The 20,471-nt window shown below is 40.1% G+C and overlaps 1 protein-coding gene across 1 annotated transcript in view; it reads left to right on the plus strand.

The window, feature by feature from the left end:
• Positions 1 to 15,448, plus strand: part of NIPBL (NIPBL cohesin loading factor) — an 82,201-nt gene extending 66,753 nt beyond the window's left edge. The window contains exons 29-46 of the mRNA XM_088534390.1: positions 809 to 943; positions 3,026 to 3,124; positions 3,791 to 3,844; positions 4,703 to 4,811; positions 5,438 to 5,574; positions 6,251 to 6,391; positions 6,703 to 6,796; positions 6,914 to 7,068; positions 7,320 to 7,410; positions 8,892 to 9,065; positions 9,602 to 9,792; positions 10,627 to 10,734; positions 11,463 to 11,663; positions 12,143 to 12,289; positions 12,420 to 12,709; positions 12,919 to 13,093; positions 13,715 to 13,900; positions 14,459 to 15,448. Coding sequence (XP_088390516.1) covers positions 809 to 943; positions 3,026 to 3,124; positions 3,791 to 3,844; positions 4,703 to 4,811; positions 5,438 to 5,574; positions 6,251 to 6,391; positions 6,703 to 6,796; positions 6,914 to 7,068; positions 7,320 to 7,410; positions 8,892 to 9,065; positions 9,602 to 9,792; positions 10,627 to 10,734; positions 11,463 to 11,663; positions 12,143 to 12,289; positions 12,420 to 12,709; positions 12,919 to 13,093; positions 13,715 to 13,900; positions 14,459 to 14,824 — 2,853 coding nt within the window. The 3' untranslated portion in view covers positions 14,825 to 15,448. The remainder of the gene's footprint in view (positions 1 to 808; positions 944 to 3,025; positions 3,125 to 3,790; positions 3,845 to 4,702; positions 4,812 to 5,437; positions 5,575 to 6,250; positions 6,392 to 6,702; positions 6,797 to 6,913; positions 7,069 to 7,319; positions 7,411 to 8,891; positions 9,066 to 9,601; positions 9,793 to 10,626; positions 10,735 to 11,462; positions 11,664 to 12,142; positions 12,290 to 12,419; positions 12,710 to 12,918; positions 13,094 to 13,714; positions 13,901 to 14,458) is intronic.
• Positions 15,449 to 20,471: the final 5,023 nt, after the last annotated feature.

Consider the following 20,471-nt stretch of genomic DNA (forward strand, 5'->3'; position numbering starts at 1 on the left):
CTGAAGTTGCCATTTGTAAACCAAAAGAAAAAAGGATAAAATATTTTATTTTTCTATTCTATGTTTGTAGAGTCGAACACAGTATTTTGTGTTCCTACTCTATGAAATTTGTTAGAGCTTTTCTACAAATATTTCACGTCCAGATAACATAAAACAGGAATTTAATTGTAACACTAGCCTCATTTGTGTCAGGTTTTTAGCTGATTTGCTGTTATTTGTATGATAAACATCTTTGTGGAGGACTTTAAAGATAGGTAGCTTCATATGTGTAAAGGTGCATAAAAATACTCATCCTAACATTCAGATTTAAGCATTTTTGTATCAGATAATGCGGATTAAAACTCCTTGTTCATCTTCTTAGACTAAGTCTAGGAAAATGGAAAAGATTTCTGGCTCATCATATCCATAAACTTTTTGCAAAACCTTGAAGAATTATGACCCAGGCTTAAAAGGGGTCTTGTGTATTCCAGCAGCATAAGAGGTTAAAGCAGCATATTGTCTAGCTTTGAACTCTTGAATTAAGGAGCATTAAGGAGCACTTAGGAGCTCTTAAGGGAGAGGAGATAAATGGAGGAAATGCTAACATCATTCGCGGGACTCTGGCCAGGACTTTAGAACCCTTGCAAATAAAATGCTACAGTTATGTGGATCTTTCATTTAAAGGCATTCTAGAATATTTAACTGTCTTTATAAACTACATTTTGCAAGTATAGATTGGGTAATCTTCAATTTTTAGTTCATATGATATATATAAATGAATTCATATGGCTGATTTGTTTTCAAGAGTATAATGCTTCTCTCCACACAGGATACTGGTATCAGTGTCAGAAAAAGAGTCATAAAGATACTTAGAGATATTTGCATTGAACAACCAACTTTTCCCAAAATTACAGAGATGTGTGTGAAAATGATTCGGAGAGTCAATGATGAAGAAGGCATTAAGGTAGAAAAAAACATTTCCTTCTGTTTTTTAATTATTCTCATTTCTATAGTTTGACAAAAGTTAAATTGATTTATGAAAGGATTTCATGCTCGTTTGTAATATATATGGTTTCTTTTTACTTCCTACATTGCTGAGGTTTGCTTTTTTCTTTCTAGTTTTTGCTGGCAATCAAGAGATATATTTTTAAGTTATTTCCTAAGTTTTTGTTTTTCCTTCTTGCAATTATTATCTCTGTTCCTTCCGTTGCTAACAAGAAAGATTATCACGTAAAAATGAACTGAACTTTAGATCCAGGTTAGCAGTGAGCATGGCAGAGCTCAGGGGGCCGTGGTGGGTCTGTGGCTGGCGAGGGCAGAGCGGGGCTCAGTGCTGTTTACCCGGCCCTCGCGGGTGGCTGGAGGGCAGAGCCCTGAGTCCGGGAGCGGGAACGCGGCCCGGGAGCAGGAGCGCAGGCCGGGAGCAGGAGCGCAGCCCCGGGAGCGGGAGCGCAGGCCGGGAGCGGGAGCGCAGGCCGGGAGCGGGAGCGCAGGCCGGGAGCGGGAACGCAGGCCGGGAGCGGGAACGCGGCCCCGGGAGCGGGAACGGAGGCCCAGGAGCGGGAGCGCAGGCCGGGAGCAGGAGCGCAGCCCCGGGAGCGGGAGCGCAGGCCGGGAGCGGGAGCGCAGGCCCGGGAGCGGGAACGCGGCCCCGGGAGCGGGAGCGCAGGCCGGGAGCGGGAGCGCAGGCCGGGAGCGGGAACGCGGCCCCGGGAGCGGGAACGCGGCCCCGGGAGCGGGAGCGCAGGCCCGGGAGCGGGAACGCGGCCCCGGAGCGGGAGCGCAGGCCGGGAGCGGGAACGCGGCCCCGGGAGCGGGAGCGCAGGCCCGGGAGCGGGAGCGCAGGCCGGGAGCGGGAGCGCAGGCCAGGAGCGGGAGCGCAGGTCGGGAGCAGGAGCGCGGCCCCGGGAGCGGGAGCGCAGGCCGGGAGCGGGAGCGCAGGCCGGGAGCGGGAGCGCAGGCCGGGAGCGGGAGCGCAGGTCGGGAGCGGGAGCGCGGCCCCGGGAGCGGGAGCGCAGGCCGGGAGCGGGAGCGCAGGCCGGGAGCGGGAGCGCAGGCCGGGAGCGGGAGCGCAGGTCGGGAGCGGGAGCGCAGGCCGGGAGCGGGAGCGCAGGCCGGGAGCGGGAGCGCAGGTCGGGAGCGGGAGCGCAGGCCGGGAGCGGGAGCGCAGGCCGGGAGCGGGAGCGCAGGTCGGGAGCGGGAGCGCGGCCCCGGGAGCGGGAGCGCAGGCCGGGAGCGGGAGCGCAGGTCGGGAGCGGGAGCGCAGGCCGGGAGCGGGAGCGCAGGCCGGGAGCGGGAGCGCAGGCCGGGAGCGGGAGCGCAGGTCGGGAGCGGGAGCGCAGGCCGGGAGCGGGAGCGCAGGCCGGGAGCGGGAGCGCAGGCCGGGAGCGGGAGCGCAGGCCGGGAGCGGGAGCGCGGCCCCGGGAGCGGGAGCGCAGGCCCGGGAGCGGGAGCGCAGGCCGGGAGCGGGAGCGCAGGCCGGGAGCGGGAACGCGGCCCCGGGAGCAGGAGCGCAGGCCGGGAGCAGGAGCGCAGGCCGGGGCCGACCCACTGGGGCGGCTCTGGAGAGGGGCCTGGCAGCCACATGGGCAGCGAGGAGGCCACGGGCAGCAACGTGCCCTTCGGGGCCCGGGGCTCTCCCTGCCTCTCCGGTGCTCTGCCCCTGCGGCGGTGCCTGCTCGGGAAACGGCCCACTTGGGTTGAGCCGTTGTTTTCTCAGGACACTAATGTTCTCCTGAGAAGTGCGGATTAAAGGAGGAGAGTGACAGCTCCATTTTCTGTAGCTTCAGTTCCCAGTGATATTTTGTGCTTAGAGGCCAGTGTAACTTCTGTAATAGTAGATCTGGATCTGTCTCAGAAAAGTACTCTCTGAAACAGACTCACTGAGGTCGAATAGCTTCATATGAAATGGCACGTATCACCAACACATCGATTGGATATTGAAAATACTAGATAGTAAAACATATATCTTGTAATATATATTAGAAATAATGCATGCATGTCAAGATAAAATTATTTATTTATAAGAATATTTTTTTTCTTTCAGAAATTAGTAAATGAGACATTCCAGAAGCTCTGGTTTACTCCGACTCCACACCATGACAAAGAAGCAATGACCAGGAAGATCCTTAACATCACTGATGTGGTATGTTGCATGCAAAATTTGGTTGTTTCAAATATCTTTGAAATACTTACCCATAATCTTTTACAAAGCACAAAAAATGGAAGATCAGGCCAGTTTCTCTGTCTCTCTGCTATCCCTGAATATATCCCAGTGTTTATCTCATGGAACAGGACTTTAGGACACTTAAATGCTCAGTAATCTGTTAATAGTGGTAACAGGGCCACACTATATTGAAGTTGTGTAAAATAATTGTTCAGTTAAAGCATAGGAATTTCTTTTAAGTATAAAATTTTCCTGGAAATGCTAATAACAGGCTATAGTATTAATTGAAGCTAAGAACTTCTCTCTTAAATGAAAAAATTCTTACAACAATCAATAAAAATTTGTTTTGAAAGGTTAATAGCCTTTTTAACAAATACTGGGTCACTTTCTCACCCAGGGTGAGAGCATTAAAATCTGTAGACTTTTTGCTGTATGAAATACATATTTTGGAATCACTTAAAAGATTAGCAGTATTTTTTCAAGTACAAAAGACATGTTTTCTGATCTTTAATGGCATAAAACCATTGCACTGAATGCATAGGAAAATAATAGCTATACATGTGTACTTTTAATATCAAGTCTGCATTAAAATAATGTTTCTTCAGATTCACCTTTTAATTAGTGTATTTTAAATCCCACTTTTAGGTTGCAGCTTGTAGAGATACAGGGTATGACTGGTTTGAACAGCTTCTTCAAAATGTAAGTAAGGAGTTTTGAGAATATGCCACAACGATTTTAGGTGTGTTAGCATTCTTCTCAGTACTAAAACACACTGAAGGGGAACTACTGGAATGATCAAATAGGCACAAAGTACACTAATTCCGTTCATGCTCTTTAAATATGTGCCTTTTTTTTTTTTGTCTTTATTGGTGCACTTTGTCTCTGCCACTATTTTTCATCCTTATATGTGATCTGTCCTAAAAATATTTTATACTTTTTCATTCACTGTCTTCTGAGTTATGGAACATGTATACCTGTTACCTGCAGCCTTCCTGTTAATTCTGAAAGGAGGCATCTATTCATGTAGATAAGTGGCAGATAAGTGTATTCCGAGTTTGATTTATTTGTCACGTGGTTTATAGAAGCAGTGAGTTCTGAGAGTATCGTTTATTCCTACCTGAGCTTGCTTTGTATGGATCTGTTCGTCTGTGCTGTCATTCTTGCGTGCATACATCTTGTGTGCACCGGTTAATTCCCAAGCAAAATTACCCGAAGTATGGATGGGGCAACTGGAGATACCAGAAGATTTTAGTTTTTCGTGGTGTGTCATGAAAATAGGTAGCCAGAGGCCCCTTTAATGCCTCCACAGAATAGAAAGCCATAGGACAGACTCGATCCTTGCTAGATCCTTGCTAGATATCAAAGGATTTTTCTCAACTTCTCTTGTATTTTGGTTTGTTACTTCACTTAAATTTTTCTTTATCCTATAGCTGTAATGGACATGTTGTATAAATTATTTCATAGAACAAAATATATGTAATAATTGCTGTAAAACCAGTGTGCATCCACTGTAAATGACTGCACCCTTAACATTATTTTCTGTTTGCTCCATTTTAGCTATTGAAATCAGAAGAGGATGCCTCATATAAACCTGTGAAGAAAGCCTGTACGCAGCTTGTTGACAATTTGGTTGAGCACATCCTTAAATATGAGGAATCTTTATCAGGTAATATTATTTACAGTACAGTAGCTGAATAGCTTTAAGTTTTATATGAAACTCTTAACAATTTTTAAAATTACTGTCACAAGAAGTTACTGTGGTAGACTTACTATTACAGAACCTGCGGTGGTGAGTTGAGACCTTTGTCAGGATCTTGCATTTAAGTTGATTATAGTCAAAGGAACTTTTGAAAACTGTTATCATAAAAATCCCCTGATTTTCTCCAGATAACCACCTTTAACTGAACTACTTTTAAAATAACTTACTCAAACTTTTAGATAAGTTAAAAACAAAATAAATTTCCTCATATTTGGAAAAGCTTTTTTGCCTTAATGTGTTCTGCAGTTATAACAGGAATCATTGGCAGGGCCAGTCTTATTTATAAAGAGTTTAAAACCCAGTGATGTCTTTGACACATCTGTGCTTCTTCTTTCACTTAACTTTGTGATAAAATAATGCATTAATGTTTGCATATGCTCATCTTGAATGTCTTATCTAATAAACATACTCTATATTGATCTAGAAGGATATGTTATGAAAAAGATTTTCTTATGATGCTTATGTGACATGCATTCAGTTGGTCAAACAATGCTTGCATTTAATGTCCTTCCTGTGTTTGCTGATTCTTGCAGATTCTGACAACAAAGGGGTGAATTCTGGTCGCTTGGTTGCTTGCATAACCACTTTGTTCTTATTCAGCAAAATCAGGCCCCAGCTAATGGTGAAACATGCCATGACCATGCAGCCATACCTGACCACTAAATGTAGCGTAAGTAGATAAAACTAGAAAATCAGTCTTTTAACCCAAAATGATCAAGAAATGTCCCTATCTACCAAGCACTCCAAGAGCTCCTTATTATCTCTGCTGACCAAACCGTATAGGAAAGGGCATCTGTTTATTTACTTGCTGCAGCATCTCCAGTGGAGATGGGATCTGTCGGTTTTGTGTTTATGCAGCTTGGGGTGGTTTGTAAAATTATTCACCATCCACTTGATAAGGTTGTCCTGTGATGAGTAGTGAGTTTGATCTGCCAAAACCTTCAGTTTCTAGGAGGATGTATGTTTAATCCATACAGTGTTTTCTGTAGGCAAAACTTGCATTGTCTGGAACATACTGATTATTTTAATAACTGTACCTGTGTGCTCATTGCTGTCTATTTTATTCAATCCCCGTTCAGACACAGGGCAGCCGCTTTTGATGGTGATTCATTGCTATCTGTTATTTGGTTTTTAGGGGGTGTGTATCAGGAAGAGTCTAGCTTTAGTGTACGTCAGGGAGAGTTCCTGCATAATATAAGGTAGTGTTCCTATATAGTGTAAGTTAATGTCAGAGGTCAACTATTTAAATATTCTTTTAAAACTTTAATTTTTAATTTTAACTTCATCAAATACTACAATCTACACTCAGCCAGCAATTTTAACTACTGGAAATGCTGTTCTTCCAGACTCAGAATGATTTCATGGTGATCTGCAACGTTGCAAAAATCCTAGAGCTCGTAGTTCCACTAATGGAGCACCCAAGTGAGACCTTCCTTGCCACTATTGAGGAAGATCTCATGAAACTCATCATCAAATATGGCATGACGGTAAAGTTTAATTCTTGCTGTTCTCTTTTTGGTTCTGTTTCATGTTTTGAAATATGTAGTTTTCAATTAAAGAAATTTTATCTTCAGTATTAAATCTATGCTGGTCATAGGACTGGTAATTTTGTGGTTTGCCTGAGTCTGTAGGGGATGATTATGAACTTGCGTAGAGCCTTTCAGAGCAGTCTGGGAGATGAGTATTGCATCTGCTGGAGCATTAGTTTTAGTTTTACATAGTTCTTTGCTTATATAACTTTACAAAAATCCCAGTTTTAGCTTCTGAATAAATAATAAATTTGTTCTTTTGCTTCTAGGTTGTTCAGCATTGTGTGAGCTGTCTTGGGGCTGTTGTGAACAAAGTCACACAAAACTACAAATTTGTGTGGGCCTGTTTTAATAGATACTATGGTATGTAAAATCACATCAATGTGTATTTGTCACTTTTAAGTTTTGTTGCATGCTTGGTTATCTTAGGGCTACGCAGCAATTACCACACACAGGATTAAAACTTTCACCTTTCTCCAGGTGCACTTTCCAAACTAAAAAGTCAACACCAAGAAGATCCCAACAGTACAATACTTACTGCCAATAAACCAGCACTCCTCAGATCACTTTTCACTGTTGGAGCATTATGTCGGCATTTTGATTTTGATCAGGAAGACTTTAAGGGTAACAGTAAGGTAAAATGACTTGTATTTACTCTCCAAGTTCTTATGTATTCAAATACTTGAAAGTAGAGAATTCCTTGTCATGCAAAGCTATGTATTTTTTTATAATGCTTATGATGTAGATTTTTAGTTTGTAAAACTAAACATTTCCAAAGGCTCTCCAGTAAGATTTTTCTCCTTTACATTTTGATTTTTATTCTTTTTAAGAAATTAAAAACATGTCTTTCATCCTCAAACACTCACTTTTGTTGTAATTTGCTCAGGTTAACATTAAGGATAAGGTACTTGAACTTCTGATGTATTTTACGAAGCACTCAGATGAGGAAGTACAGACAAAAGCCATTATTGGCCTTGGTAAGAATTACTAAAAGTTTTACTCTTCTGCTTAGTAAAAATGCATGCACTTTAGCAGGATGCCATGTATTTGTGCTGTGACAGGGAGGTTTATTTTAAATTTAAATTTGCTGCATGTTTTATTAGAGAACTGACTATACCAAAATAGTCAAAGGGCTGCTACTTGCCTATTTCAGCAGCAGATTACCTTTGCACGTGCATACTTTTTGGATTTTTGATCAAGTCTTCAGAAGCAGCAGATTCCTAAAGGAATCCACCTCCAAGCATGTTGCAACTCCAGTTCTTGCTTTTCAGCCCTCAAGGCATGGTAAAAAAAACAACTGGAAAAATAAAAAGTGCTAGAAACATTTCAGATGCTGCTAAGTGTCATGGCAGATCTTCAGCTGCAGATTTAGTTAAGAGGCATTAAGAAGATGTCACAGCCTAAACACTACAGTTCCTCTCTGGATTTGGGCTGTGTTTCAATTTTAGATAGGTTCGCTACCTGCAGGCATTCCCTGAGACAGTAGCTTGATGAATTGCAGGGGTACATGAAGTGGCATTGAGCCGCTGGTATCACACTTCTCAAAGACAAAAATTGCAAATCTGGGAGACTCGTTTGGATGGATAGGTCTTGGTTCATGGAAGAGTGCACCATGGTGAGGGCTCAGTCCAAAGAAGGTTGTTTCCCATGCGCTTGAGTTCGCGCTGCGGGATGTGTTGCCTGCTCCAGCCCCTGACATCAGGTGGCTTTTGGGGTTCAGTGTCGCTAAGCAAGGTCAGGAACCTCATGAAATAAATACTGCCCTGAGTAAGAAGCAGCAGCTCTTTGGTAAGGATAAGGCAGATCAGGGGGTATCTTCCAGCAGATGTGATATTGGGAAGATTTCAGGTAGTCTTCAAGAGAAGAGTCTAGCAGGTATACAAATCATGGCAGCAAGAGGTACAAAGTTTAGTGCATTTGCTGTTTTTGTTTCAAGGCTTTATTTATAAACACCTGTGATATTTTGTTACTTTTTTTCTACTTTTGCTTGGCCACAGTTTTGGCAGAATTTTTTCTCCAAATGTGTTGGAAAAACCTGGGGGAACTTTCAGGGTTGTGGCTGCCTCATTCTGGGGGAGAGCTCCTGGCCTTGCTGCCGGCTGCCCGGGCCCTGCCGGCGCCTCCGCCTCGTCCCTGCACTGAGGGCTGCTGCTGCGGCTGCCAAAATTCCTTACAGGCTTTGGGTGGTGGTCACAGGAAAAAGCAGTGCTATTTGGGCTTGAGAGAAATGAGAATGTGATAAATCTCTAGTTGAGTTATGTTTTGCTTAAGTACTTGAGTACGTTCAAGGTGGCCAGAATCTTGTAAAACTGCATTCTGCCATCTCTGAGTTGTACTTGCAGCATCTGAGTGAAAGACTGCATTTTATTTCATACTTATGTTTGAGGCAAGACTTTCAAAAATACATATACGGTTTCTAGAAGATAACAAACCTCTTTTTTTCCCCCCCTTCCTTTAGGATTTGCATTTATACAACACCCAAGTTTAATGTTCGAACAGGAAGTGAAGACTCTGTACAACAGCATTCTTTCAGATAAGAACTGCTCAGTAAACTTAAAAATCCAGGTGTTAAAAAACCTCCAAACCTACTTGCAGGAGGAGGATACACGGATGCAGCAGGCAGATAGAGACTGTAAGTGTTGAGCTCTTCTCTGCTAACGAGGAATGCAAGATCTAAACTTTATAGAATAAAATTGCCATTCATGTGAGCTGAGTCACTTAAGATTGTTATCTAGTCAATAATATCTAAGGATAATGTATCCTAGATTAATTATCAGAGATTGTGTACACAGGTGTACTGAGAAGTGTAACTTAATATTTAACTTCAAAATGCAGAAATCCTGGAAGCAATCCTAAATATATAACTCCGTACTTATGGCACTAAATACTTTTCCCAAAATTATTCTCTAAGGTTAATTTGCAGCTATCATAAGAAATTGTTTAAAACAAAAAGCTTTATTTAGAAACAAGACTTTAATAAGGTCTTGTCCCTTTAGATTTATGAAGTATATTTTGCTCTTAGATTGTTAATAAGTTTCATAAGATCATAAATCCATTCTAAGCTAGCTGAAATACTACTTTTCAAAGCCTAAAGACCAGTATGCCTCCAATAGTAGTGAACTAAGTGCCACTGTGACGAGTGTGCTATTGCTTTTGTCCTTTTTGCAGGGAAAAAAGTAGCAAAACAGGAAGACCTGAAAGAAATGGGTGATATTTCCTCAGGGATGAGTAGTTCCATCATGCAGCTGTATCTCAAACAGGTCCTTGAGGCTTTCTTTCATACCCAGTCCAGTGTGCGCCACTTTGCTCTAAATGTCATCGCACTGACATTAAACCAGGGTCTCATCCATCCTGTACAGGTATGACAGGTTTCATGGGGGGGATTCTTGTTGTTCAGCTCTTCAGAAGGTGGTAGGCTGCCTAAGATGCATTTCCAGACTTTTTTTTTTTCTTTCTCTTCCAACTCTGTTACAGTAGTTTCCTACGGCAGCAAGGTGCCTTTGCAGGAAACAAATTTTGAAATTTAAATTTGGTTTGTGTTGATAAGGCAGTGGGAGCTCCACTTTGTTATTCTCTGCATTAAGATCTGAAAGCCCAGCACTTACAAAGGCCTGCTGGAGTAAATTGCTTTTTTGTTGTGTGTTTAAATTCCCAGCACGTGCTCAGCCTTTTTCTTCTTGCCTTGATTCTCTAAACTGAAGTTTGTCAGCTTTGCTCTTCTGCTCCTCCCAACCCGTGTCCTCCAGATTGTGTGAAATTTCAGAGTCACTGTCAGAAGTATCTCTAGTTGTCATCTCCGCTATTCTTTGCATATTTAATATTTTTATGATTATTTTCAATGCTACAACTGTTGTGCATATGAAGTAGCAAACACTATTTGTTTATGTATATATTTTAATGGCATCTTTTGTAGTGTATCTGGGCTTCTGAGTTTGAGAGAAAAAATGGGAATTCTATCCAAAAACTTTTATCCTTATAAATCCTTATAATACTTGTAATCTTACAATGCTGCTTTGTCTTGTAATTTATATTAGTGTTTGCCAAAAAGCAACGAAGTAGTAACTTGCATAAAGTCTTGTATTCTAGTTCCTGGAGTAGTCAGAACAAGAACATTATAATAGATAGAAGGCAAATGGGTAGTGTGAGAGAGGTGGTGCAAAGACTCTGAATAACCATTTCATTTGTTTTTCAAGTGTGTGCCGTACTTAATTGCTATGGGCACAGATCCAGAGCCCTCTATGCGAAACAAAGCTGACCAGCAGCTGGTGGAAATAGACAAAAAATATGCTGGGTTCATTCACGTAAGTAATTTTAATTTAAACTTTTAATTAATATTGATTATATGTCTTCTGACAGTTAAACATGCCACAGCTGCAAAAAAAAGAATAAAAAACGACAACGCCATCCCCAGTGGTAAAGGAGATCCCAGCTCCCTCCTGCATGGAGCAGGAGCCGAGGCGGGTGCATGTGGGGAGTGTGGGATGGGCCCTCTGGCTGCCTCTCAGGAGGTGCTGAAACCAGAGCAGAAGCCCTGGAGCAAAGAAAAGCAGCTGGGAGGTTTAAGAAATGGGCAACCAAACTGATTTTCCATCTCTTCTCTTGCAGTTATATGGACTTAGTATTTTGTTCTACTAAAAGTTAGGTTAGCTTTACAAACTTCATAACATAATCTGTTACAGGTGTGCACATTACTCCTGAAAATAGCTTTATTACTGAAATATTTGCAATGAAGCTGCTTATGAGACATTATGGTCTCTGCCACAAATAACGTTCTGATCCATTTGCCAACTCAAAAAATAAAATTACCTCAGTTTGCGTTTGGAAGCTAAACTTCATATAAATGTACACTTAGAAAGATTTAAAAAAATGCTAAAATACAAGTTAGCTATTTCTGTTGATTGGCAAAAACTATGGACTTCTGGAATCTGCATTTTTAAATTTTCCACTGTAGAAATTGCTTTGTTTTGTGTTTCAGCTTTGTGGTTTGGAAGCCAGGATTTTAATAAAAACAAACACTTCTCTGTTGCAGATGAAAGCAGTGGCTGGTATGAAGATGTCTTACCAGGTGCAACAGGCGATTAATACCTGCCCAAAGGATCCTGTGAGAGGCTTCAGACACGACGAATCGTCCAGTGCTCTGTGCTCACACCTGTACTCCATGATCCGTGGGAACCGTCAGCACAGAAGAGCCTTCCTTATTTCTTTACTCAACCTCTTTGATGACACTGCAGTAAGCATCGCCCTTCCTTCCTCTAGAAAAGAACTAAGATACAGTGTCACAAGCTCAGATTCTCCTTCTAAAATATTTTTGACGTAATTATCAATAACTTTGTTCCCCTAATACATTTCATTTTGTAATAAGATATTAAGCTATATTATGGAACATATGTGGTTACTTTTGCACATTTCATTATCTTCCTGTAGCCACTTTGTAATCATATGCAGAAAATGCATGTGATTATTGTGAGTGTATGCACACACACACACATACACACACACACACATATATATATAATATATTCAGCTTGACTAAAGTTCGCTTGTGTACAGTTTGACTAGGATGAGGTTAGAGGAGTTACATAGGAAGAAATTTGTAATAATATTTTTACTGTAGACTATTAGAACACAGGTAACTATAAATCTGTAATATATTTGTATATATATTTATACGTACAATCTGTAAAATGTTTTGGTTTTTTTAACTTGCAGAAAACAGAGGTGAATATGCTCTTGTATATAGCAGACAATCTAGCCTGTTTTCCCTATCAAACACAGGAAGAGCCACTGTTTATTATGCATCATATAGACATTACCTTATCAGTCTCCGGTAGCAACCTACTACAGTCGTTTAAAGAGGTAAATGCATTTATATTTTTATGTATATGTTGATAGCAGTATAAGCTGTGTATGCCAGAGACTTTTGAGAAAGGTACACGGTAGTATTTGTCCTAATTCTGGGCTCTGTGTTAACTCCTCTGTCTCGCAGTCCATGGTGAAGGACAAAAAAAAGGAAAGGAAACCTTCATCGGATGAGGAGACCGAGAGCGACAGCAACAGCGGGAGCGAGAGCGAGGAGGAACCTTCCAAGCCTCGGAGGTCACGGAAACGAGTAGACTCGGATTCAGACTCTGATGAAGAAAATGATATAAATGCTGTGATGAAATGTTTACCCGAAAATTCAGCTCCTTTAATTGAGTTTGCAAATGTCTCTCAAGGCATATTATTACTTCTGATGCTGAAACAGCATTTAAAGAACCTCTGTGGATTCTCTGATAGGTGAGGATGCCTGGGGAGTGGGAGCGCTACCAGCTTGTAACCTAGGGAGGCCTCTCTCAAGTCAGCTGTGGAGGAATGTTAAAAGCTGGTGGAAATAGAAATTCTCATTTAACTACATTAACTGCTTTCCTTGAAGATTTTGAAAGTTTCTCCTGAAAAATTGCTTTGGGTTCACCTTTAAGTCTCTTCCCTTTGTCTTCTCTAAACAGTAAAATTCAGAAGTATTCTCCATCTGAATCGGCAAAAGTTTATGATAAAGCGATAAACAGAAAGACGGGAGTGCATTTCCACCCCAAACAAACGCTGGATTTTCTGCGGAGTGATATGGCTAATTCCAAGATCACTGAAGAAGTGAAGAGGAGTATAGTAAAACAATACCTAGATGTAAGTAAGCACTGCAAAGCTAAAACTTTTTTGTTTGGTTGGTTTAATACAGCATAAACTTGGAAACAGATTGTGTCAAGTTACACAAACACTTCAAAATGCTGAGTTTGCAGTAATTTTGCGTGATATCCTATAACTCACAACTGCCTTTCAGGATGTGTAGCAAGCAAGATCATTGTTAGTCCTGTAACAAATTTGAACACACTAAGATTAATTTCAGCTAAAGCATTTTCATCTTTATGAACTATTTTCTAATTTCTTGTATCAGTCACTTTATACTGTTCCTATAATTTTGTCCACTTTATCCCTGACTGCTTCCAGTCAGGAACAGAGACTAGATCTACTAGAGCTAGGGTTTTTACTTGTCAGTTCTCTAAAATATTAACTAGAGAAAACTTATTAACTATGGGAAGAAAACTTGTAGATATCTATCAGATACCTCTTATTTACCATTTGTTTTACTCTGTTTCCTTATATATATCCATTTAGTTTTCCTTTTTTTTTTAACATATAGTATGGCATAAATTTCTATTTTGAAAAGTTACAATCTGGATGAATCGTTTTTTGTTTGTTTGTGTTTTTTGTTTTTTTTTTTTTTATACTATATTCACACCTATATAGTTCAAGCTCCTAATGGAACATTTGGATCCTGACGAAGAGGAAGAAGATGGAGAGGTGTCAGCTAGCACAAATGCTCGAAACAAAGCAATTACCTCGCTGCTTGGAGGAGGCAGCCCTAAAAACAATGCAGCTGAGACAGAGGACGATGAGAGTGATGGGGAGGATAGAGGAGGAGGCACTTCAGGGGTGAGGCGGAGGAGGAGTCAACGTATTTCGCAGCGTATTACGTAAAATGATTTTTATGTGCTTATAAATGTCAGTCTATTATATTAAATGTACACCAAGTAATGTAATCCACATGAAAGAAAGCATTTTGTAGATAGAGATTCTCTACTTAACCGTTTATACAACTTTTGTAGAAAGTTTAACAGAAAAGACAATAAAAAAAAAACTAGAAAATGAGATTTATCCAGTATAAAAAGTTATTAATTTTCCTTTGGAATGTACTGTGTGTTATCCTTTTTATTGTTGCCAAGTTTATATGTAGCTTTATGATTCATGTGTATATATAATTTTATATATCAATAAGAGATAAAGACACGGGTACAAATTAAGAGTATGTGGTTTTACAAGGATATGTTAACCCCTTGGCGCTGGCGGTCGCGGTGCGTCTCATTGCCGGCAATGGAATGTGTGCCGGGAAATCCCAACTCCCGGCGTCAAGGGATTAAAAGCAATAAAAGCAATAATTTCACTAAAGTTCTTTTGTGTAACACTTGGTCTTTTTTCCCCCCAATGTTTTAGTCATTGAGAAGGTCAAAACGAAATTCAGACTCTACGGAGTTGGCAACACAGATGAATGAAAGTGTTGATGTCATGGATGTCATCGCTATTTGCTGTCCAAAGTACAAAGACCGACCACAAATTGCAAGAGTAGTGCAGAAAACCAGCAGTGGCTTCAGTGTTCAGTGGATGGCAGGCTCCTACAGTGGCTCCTGGACTGAGGCTAAGCGCCGCGATGGCCGCAAACTGGTGCCTTGGGTAGACACTATTAAAGAGTCAGACATTATTTACAAAAAAATTGCGCTAACGAGTGCTAATAAGCTGACTAATAAAGTGGTTCAGACTTTACGATCGCTGTATGCCGCCAAGGATGGGACTTCCAGCTAATGAATTTGTACATGCAGCCAAATTTACAGGATTTGAAATAACAGAAAAACTTGAACCAACTTTCTGGCAAAAAAATCAGTTAAATGAAGAGTAAGAATGGAACCTGGGACGCAGGAAAAAAAGAAGGAAATGTTTGGTAAACATTTTTGTGGGAGCTTCCTTCGCTGTTGTGCAGCAGAAACTTCTCAGTTCATTTTTACTCCCACTGTATTATAGTTTAACAAAAATTGTTTATATCTTGAAAAAAACTTTCTGTTTAAAAAAAAATAAACAAGTGAATGTTGGAAATTAGTCTGTTAATGTTCTTAATAAAGTGTTCTTGGAGTTTAACCTAGCAGCGGATGGCTTTCTTTAGCTTAGCCCAGTTTCCAGGGAAGCATTGTTTTTCCAAGCTGTAAAATGGCAGGATCTCCTGGATATATAATTTATTCTGTTGAGAAAAAAAAAGAAAAAAAAAAAAAGGAAAAAAAAAAGCATGCAGTATCTATGACCTATCTGCAGGAGGAGTTTTTGTAAATGTAGATTTTGATGTATTAGGTCACCCTGAAATAATACAAGAAAAGGGATCCCCAGCAAATCTGGTGGAACGAATACTGCAATAAATTTTTTTACTTCTCTTTGTTACTTGTCTGTTTCCATTTGAATTTCTTATTGTAAAGATCTGTTTAAATCCATTTATATTATTTTGCAGTCTTTTATGTAAAATTTACTATATCAGTGGTTTTCAAAACAAGACATAAAATATTGTTTATACAGTTTGTATAGGCTGACTTCTGAATAATTGGTATCTTTTTATTTTTATCCCTTAAAGGGTGTAAACACAAGTTAACTCCAGGGTTTTATTGTATCCTGCAATATTTAGTATTAACTATATGATTTAGCACTGTGCCAAACACATTTTCAAGAGTACATTTTGATATAAAAGAAACTATAGTTTATTCCTTGTATGCTTCAATTTCTTTCTAATGCTGTCCAAATGGTAATTTATGATAGCTTAAATTTTGGGAAAGCTGAATGACTATTCTGCTTGGGCTCACCAGCCATGGATGAATTTCTCTGGGTTAATGTATAGAGGTTTGTGTCAAAAGGAAATAACTACCAGTATCTGAGGAGTGAATGGGTATGAATCTGGGTAATTAATGCTACATTCCTTCACAAATGAATTTTTTAAAAAATGTTTGTATATTAGACTATTTTTTTTACTAATTGAAAGATGTTTTCACATTTTATACATTGAAAAAATGCTGGTGAAAGCTTTTGGAAGCATCTGCTTCAGTCGTGTTGCCACAAGCCTTTCATGAGCAGTTCTTTCTAGATAATAACAAAAGAAACAGAACAGAAGAAATCTAAAACAGCTATACTTTTTAGGGGAGTATTAAACCCTGTTGTGTTTTCAAATGTATTTATCTAAAACAGGTGTTCCTCAATAAGCAAATCTTTCTTTCTATTATGTTTATTTTCTTTTACAAATTTAATTTATGGTAGGATGCTGTTTTTATGAAAGTAGCTTGCAGAATTCTAATACGTTATCTGATTTGTGAGGAATAGTAACAGTATTCCAAAATATTCTCATGTACAGAAAAAAAAACATTAAACTGAAATGATTAATAACTCCTCAGAATCTAGTTAGTAATTGCTCCTATGTAAAACGCCTTTTTGCTGTTTGACCACTGGAATTTTTCTGAACAGAAGTATTTTCCCTCCTTTTTTTCTTTACTGGTGATGTTGCTTTCTGCATTGTACAAAAGGCCCCATGTGGGGCCAAAATGGAGACTGGAAAGGCAGGAATAAACAGAGGAAGCAGAGATCATCCCTGCACCTCTGGGAGATGCAGGGTCTGCTGTAGCAAACAGGGAAATACTGTGTGTCTGAGGAGCTGGTTTAGAGTGGGAATTTCGTAGGTTGAGCATAGGGGGATTATGACATGTCATGTGTTAGTAGTAAAAAGCATTGGAGATGTTTAATAAGGGAAAAGTGAGTTTTTCATTGGTCTGTTAGCCGTTTCTGATGCTATTTATATTGAAGCATCAAATTTTTAATAGGTAATGCAAACATTTCCTTAGTCATAAACAAAAGTGTTTTCATGGTCATGTGGCTTTCCCAATAGCAAAGAGTTTTAATTCAGTTTGTTTTGGAATTTACTAGAATAAAATATCAGGAAAACAATACAATTAAAGTGCAAAAAAAGTCTAAACTTGTCTTAGTTGAGCGATTTGGACTATTACTGTATTGTGTGTTATGCCAAAGGGCTATTGGCTATAAGATAATATAGACTTAGAAAAATGATTATATAATTGAAAAATATTCTCACGAGTTAGAGATTAATCTGGGCTTCCTGTGGGCTCTGTATCCCAAGGGTTTCTGATTCCCAGGTGTGCGGGGGCTGCCCGAGGCTGCGCTCGTGCCCCGGGCCCCTCTGAGAGGCAGCCCAGGGTTTCCCACTGTAACCGCAGGGCTGGCGGCGGCGGATGCCCAGGGAAGTCTGCCTGGTTTTAGATAAAACAGGAACAAAACAAACCTGCTGCAGTGCAGTAAATGATACTGTAGCAGAATTTTACTCCATTCTTTCGGCATAGCTTTGTAGTATTTTTTTCACTGCCTGGCTATAGATTTTTACATACATAACTATAATGCCTATTTTTATTATTATTATTTTTTTTTACTCTTTTGGAATATGCGTTCTGTACATTAAATCTTACATAGGAAAGGGATATTGTCAAGCTTTTAAAATTAACATTAGCCATATTGTACTTTTTAAGAAAACACAGATGATTCCACAGTCTAAATGAGAATGAGATGATTATTTTTAATCTTCCACTTCAGTACTGTAAAATTGCAGAATAATTTTAAACTATTTTCATGATCTGCAGCTGTAAAAGATCACAATAGTTTTCTGTCAAGACTTTTAATTACAAATAAGTATTTTTTTAAATGAGTCAGTAATGCTCTTTTATATTTTTGAGGTTCCCTATTGTGCTTTATTAACTACTCTGACGTGTATAAAATTAGATGTGGGCAATATTCAGCTTAAATATTTTAGTGAGGTGTGGCTGTTAAAAAGCTATTTAAATTTTTGAAGTTTAAGTTGAACTTTAGCATTTGTTTTGATGTTGTAATGTCGCAAATGAGAATATTGTTAATGTAGAGTAATTGGGTTGTGCTAAACATCAGCTGGAACACAAAATACATTGTAGCTCTGAAGAAACTGCTGAGAGTATTTGCAGCTCGTGATCCCCAAAAAGTTTGTAATTGAGGCTGACTCAGCTGGTGCTAGTTACGGAGCAGGATGTTCTTCTAAATGCAGATATTAATATTCCCTATTAATGAGCATATCAATTTAATTGATCCTTGCTGTAAAGCTTGCACTTGCGTTTTAGCTCAGAGCCCATACCTGGATTCTTGGAGCTGAATCCAAACAAATACCTAGGGCTTTTTGTCTTTTTTTTTCTTCTTTTTTTTTTTTTGTGTGTGTGTACCCACCACTCCTAAATCTCATAGACTAAAAAGAGAGCTCAAGGTGTTATATTCTAATTTGGTTCCACTCAGTGAAGAGTCACGCTGTAATCACACAGGCATCTCCATATCCCTCAGAGAAACTGTCATCTATCTTTAAAGTACTGAGTTGTAATGGGTGAGTTTTTAATGTAAGTAGCGAGTTTTTAGTTTTCATGGTTCCTTGACTAAATATTAAAGTGTTATTGTTATATAAAATAAATGCATAGTATTTTCATATTTCATTTATTTAAAACATATGCTTGAGGAGCTCAGTGCGGACCCTTCCCAAGCGGACCTTGCAAGTGCCTATCCTGGGAGGCAGGAGCGCTGGTGCTGGTGCCGTCGGCTCCACGCGGCTCCTGCGAGCCCCGAGCGGCCGCTCCGAGGGCGCCTCCCAGGCTCTGGGCACCCATCAGGTTGTTATACACAAAATTCGTGCTATTTCTACTGCGCTCGCCTACTTCTGGCCTTCCCTTTATAGGAAACCCTTCCTTTCCAACATGTCAGGAACAGTTTTCACCAGGTTTCATGTCACTGCATCTGTGGCTTGCAGAGCCTGAGCTGTGATGGAGCCTTCTCCTTTTCAAAGCCCATGGGCTTTACAGGAGTCTTGAAAGTGGAAGGAAATAGAGTTTTTAGTGTCACCAAGAGAACCTGAACTCCTTAGCCTGTCTCGGAGGGGGAAAGAGGGCGGAGGAGGTTGGGGGATTTCACTGCGAGGGGGAACATCCTTAGTTTGGGCAACCAGCTTCCATTAGTGCATGTGGCAAGGCAGTCCAGAAGAGCTGCAGAAGGACGTTCCAGTTACCGCATTGTCCCAGTCACACTTTGTGACTCAGTGGCAAGTATTTTTCAGTATTTGGGTGACTATTGAAATAAATATTTTGATTTTGAAAGAGATTTTCTCTGTAACCATACTTTGCAAAGCTCTGTTGAAAGGCTCTTATTTTTGTTCTAAAAAGAAGTATCCTGGTTTTACTTTGTTCCTAAGAGGCTGTAACAGTGATTTACTTGATTATTACTATTTTTTTTTCCTTCTGTGACTGACTACCAAACAAGGTTACTACTTAGCTATTTTTAACGTAGTCTCTGTATTTTTGTGTGTGTAAACACACACACAGATAGTGGTGGGAAGGGGGCCAGTCAGCTCATTCTGGGCAGCCAGTCAGCTGCCCTCTCTTCTTTCTCTTCCCCTAAAGCAGTTTCTGAGTTTGTTTTACCTGCTCCTCATTTGAAAGAGTCCATCCCATTATAGTACCCTACAAAAATTAACCCAGGATATTGGAAGCATCCCGTCTGTCAGTTCATTTGCTTTGAGAACTTCAGTTCATTTGCTTTAAGAAATTCTATAAGGGACCTTTTGTTTCTTTCTAATCTTACCTTCACTAGCACAAGCTCCTGACTTGCAAGAGTCTTGTTTGCCTTTTGCTTTATTTGTGCAGTTTTCTTGATGGGGTTTATGCTTCTATGTAAATTATATGACCTGAACTGCACTTACATTCCTATATGCCAGGAACACCTGTGTAGTTGAGGAACTCGGTGTCTTCCTGCTCAGCCTGCCTGAGCTCCGTGTGGTGATGGCTTTTCAGTTCATCCCTGAGCACAGCCCGTGCGATGCCTTCCTGCAGAGCTGGACAGTGCTGCGCTGGCTCCACACAAATCCACAGCTGGCACTCAGGTAACACCAAGTTCTGTGTGATCTGATCACTGCTCATCACTACTTGCTAAACAGAATGACTGGCTGGGGAAGAAAGTAACAGCCGTTACGCATTCTATAGTTTTTATTAGTTATAATTATCTAATATAACTAATATAACTATAATTATTAGTTTGGACCACTCAGCAGCAAGTTGGAAAACTTTTTTCTTAACCAATCGTTAATTTTAAATAGAGAGTTTTTCAAATCAGCATTTGTGGTAATTGGTTATACATGTGCCCAGTTGTCAACAGATTGTTGGCATACATGTGCCAGATCTGAGGAAAGACAGAAAAAGTTTGTACCTTAAAAAATGTGTTCCTCCAAAAGGTCTGTCAGTTACTTTCTCAACATATCTACTGCATTTTAAAACCAAACAACTGCAAAGAATGGGGAAGGTTATTTCCTCATTAATTGAAAGGCACTTTTCCACCAGAATTGATTGGGGCAGAAATT

Source organism: Tinamus guttatus, unplaced genomic scaffold, assembly GCF_059628265.1.
Source record: "Tinamus guttatus ecotype Peru unplaced genomic scaffold, ASM5962826v1 Tinamus_guttatus_pri_ptg000549l, whole genome shotgun sequence".
In the NCBI taxonomy this organism is placed as follows: Eukaryota; Metazoa; Chordata; class Aves; order Tinamiformes; family Tinamidae; genus Tinamus; species Tinamus guttatus.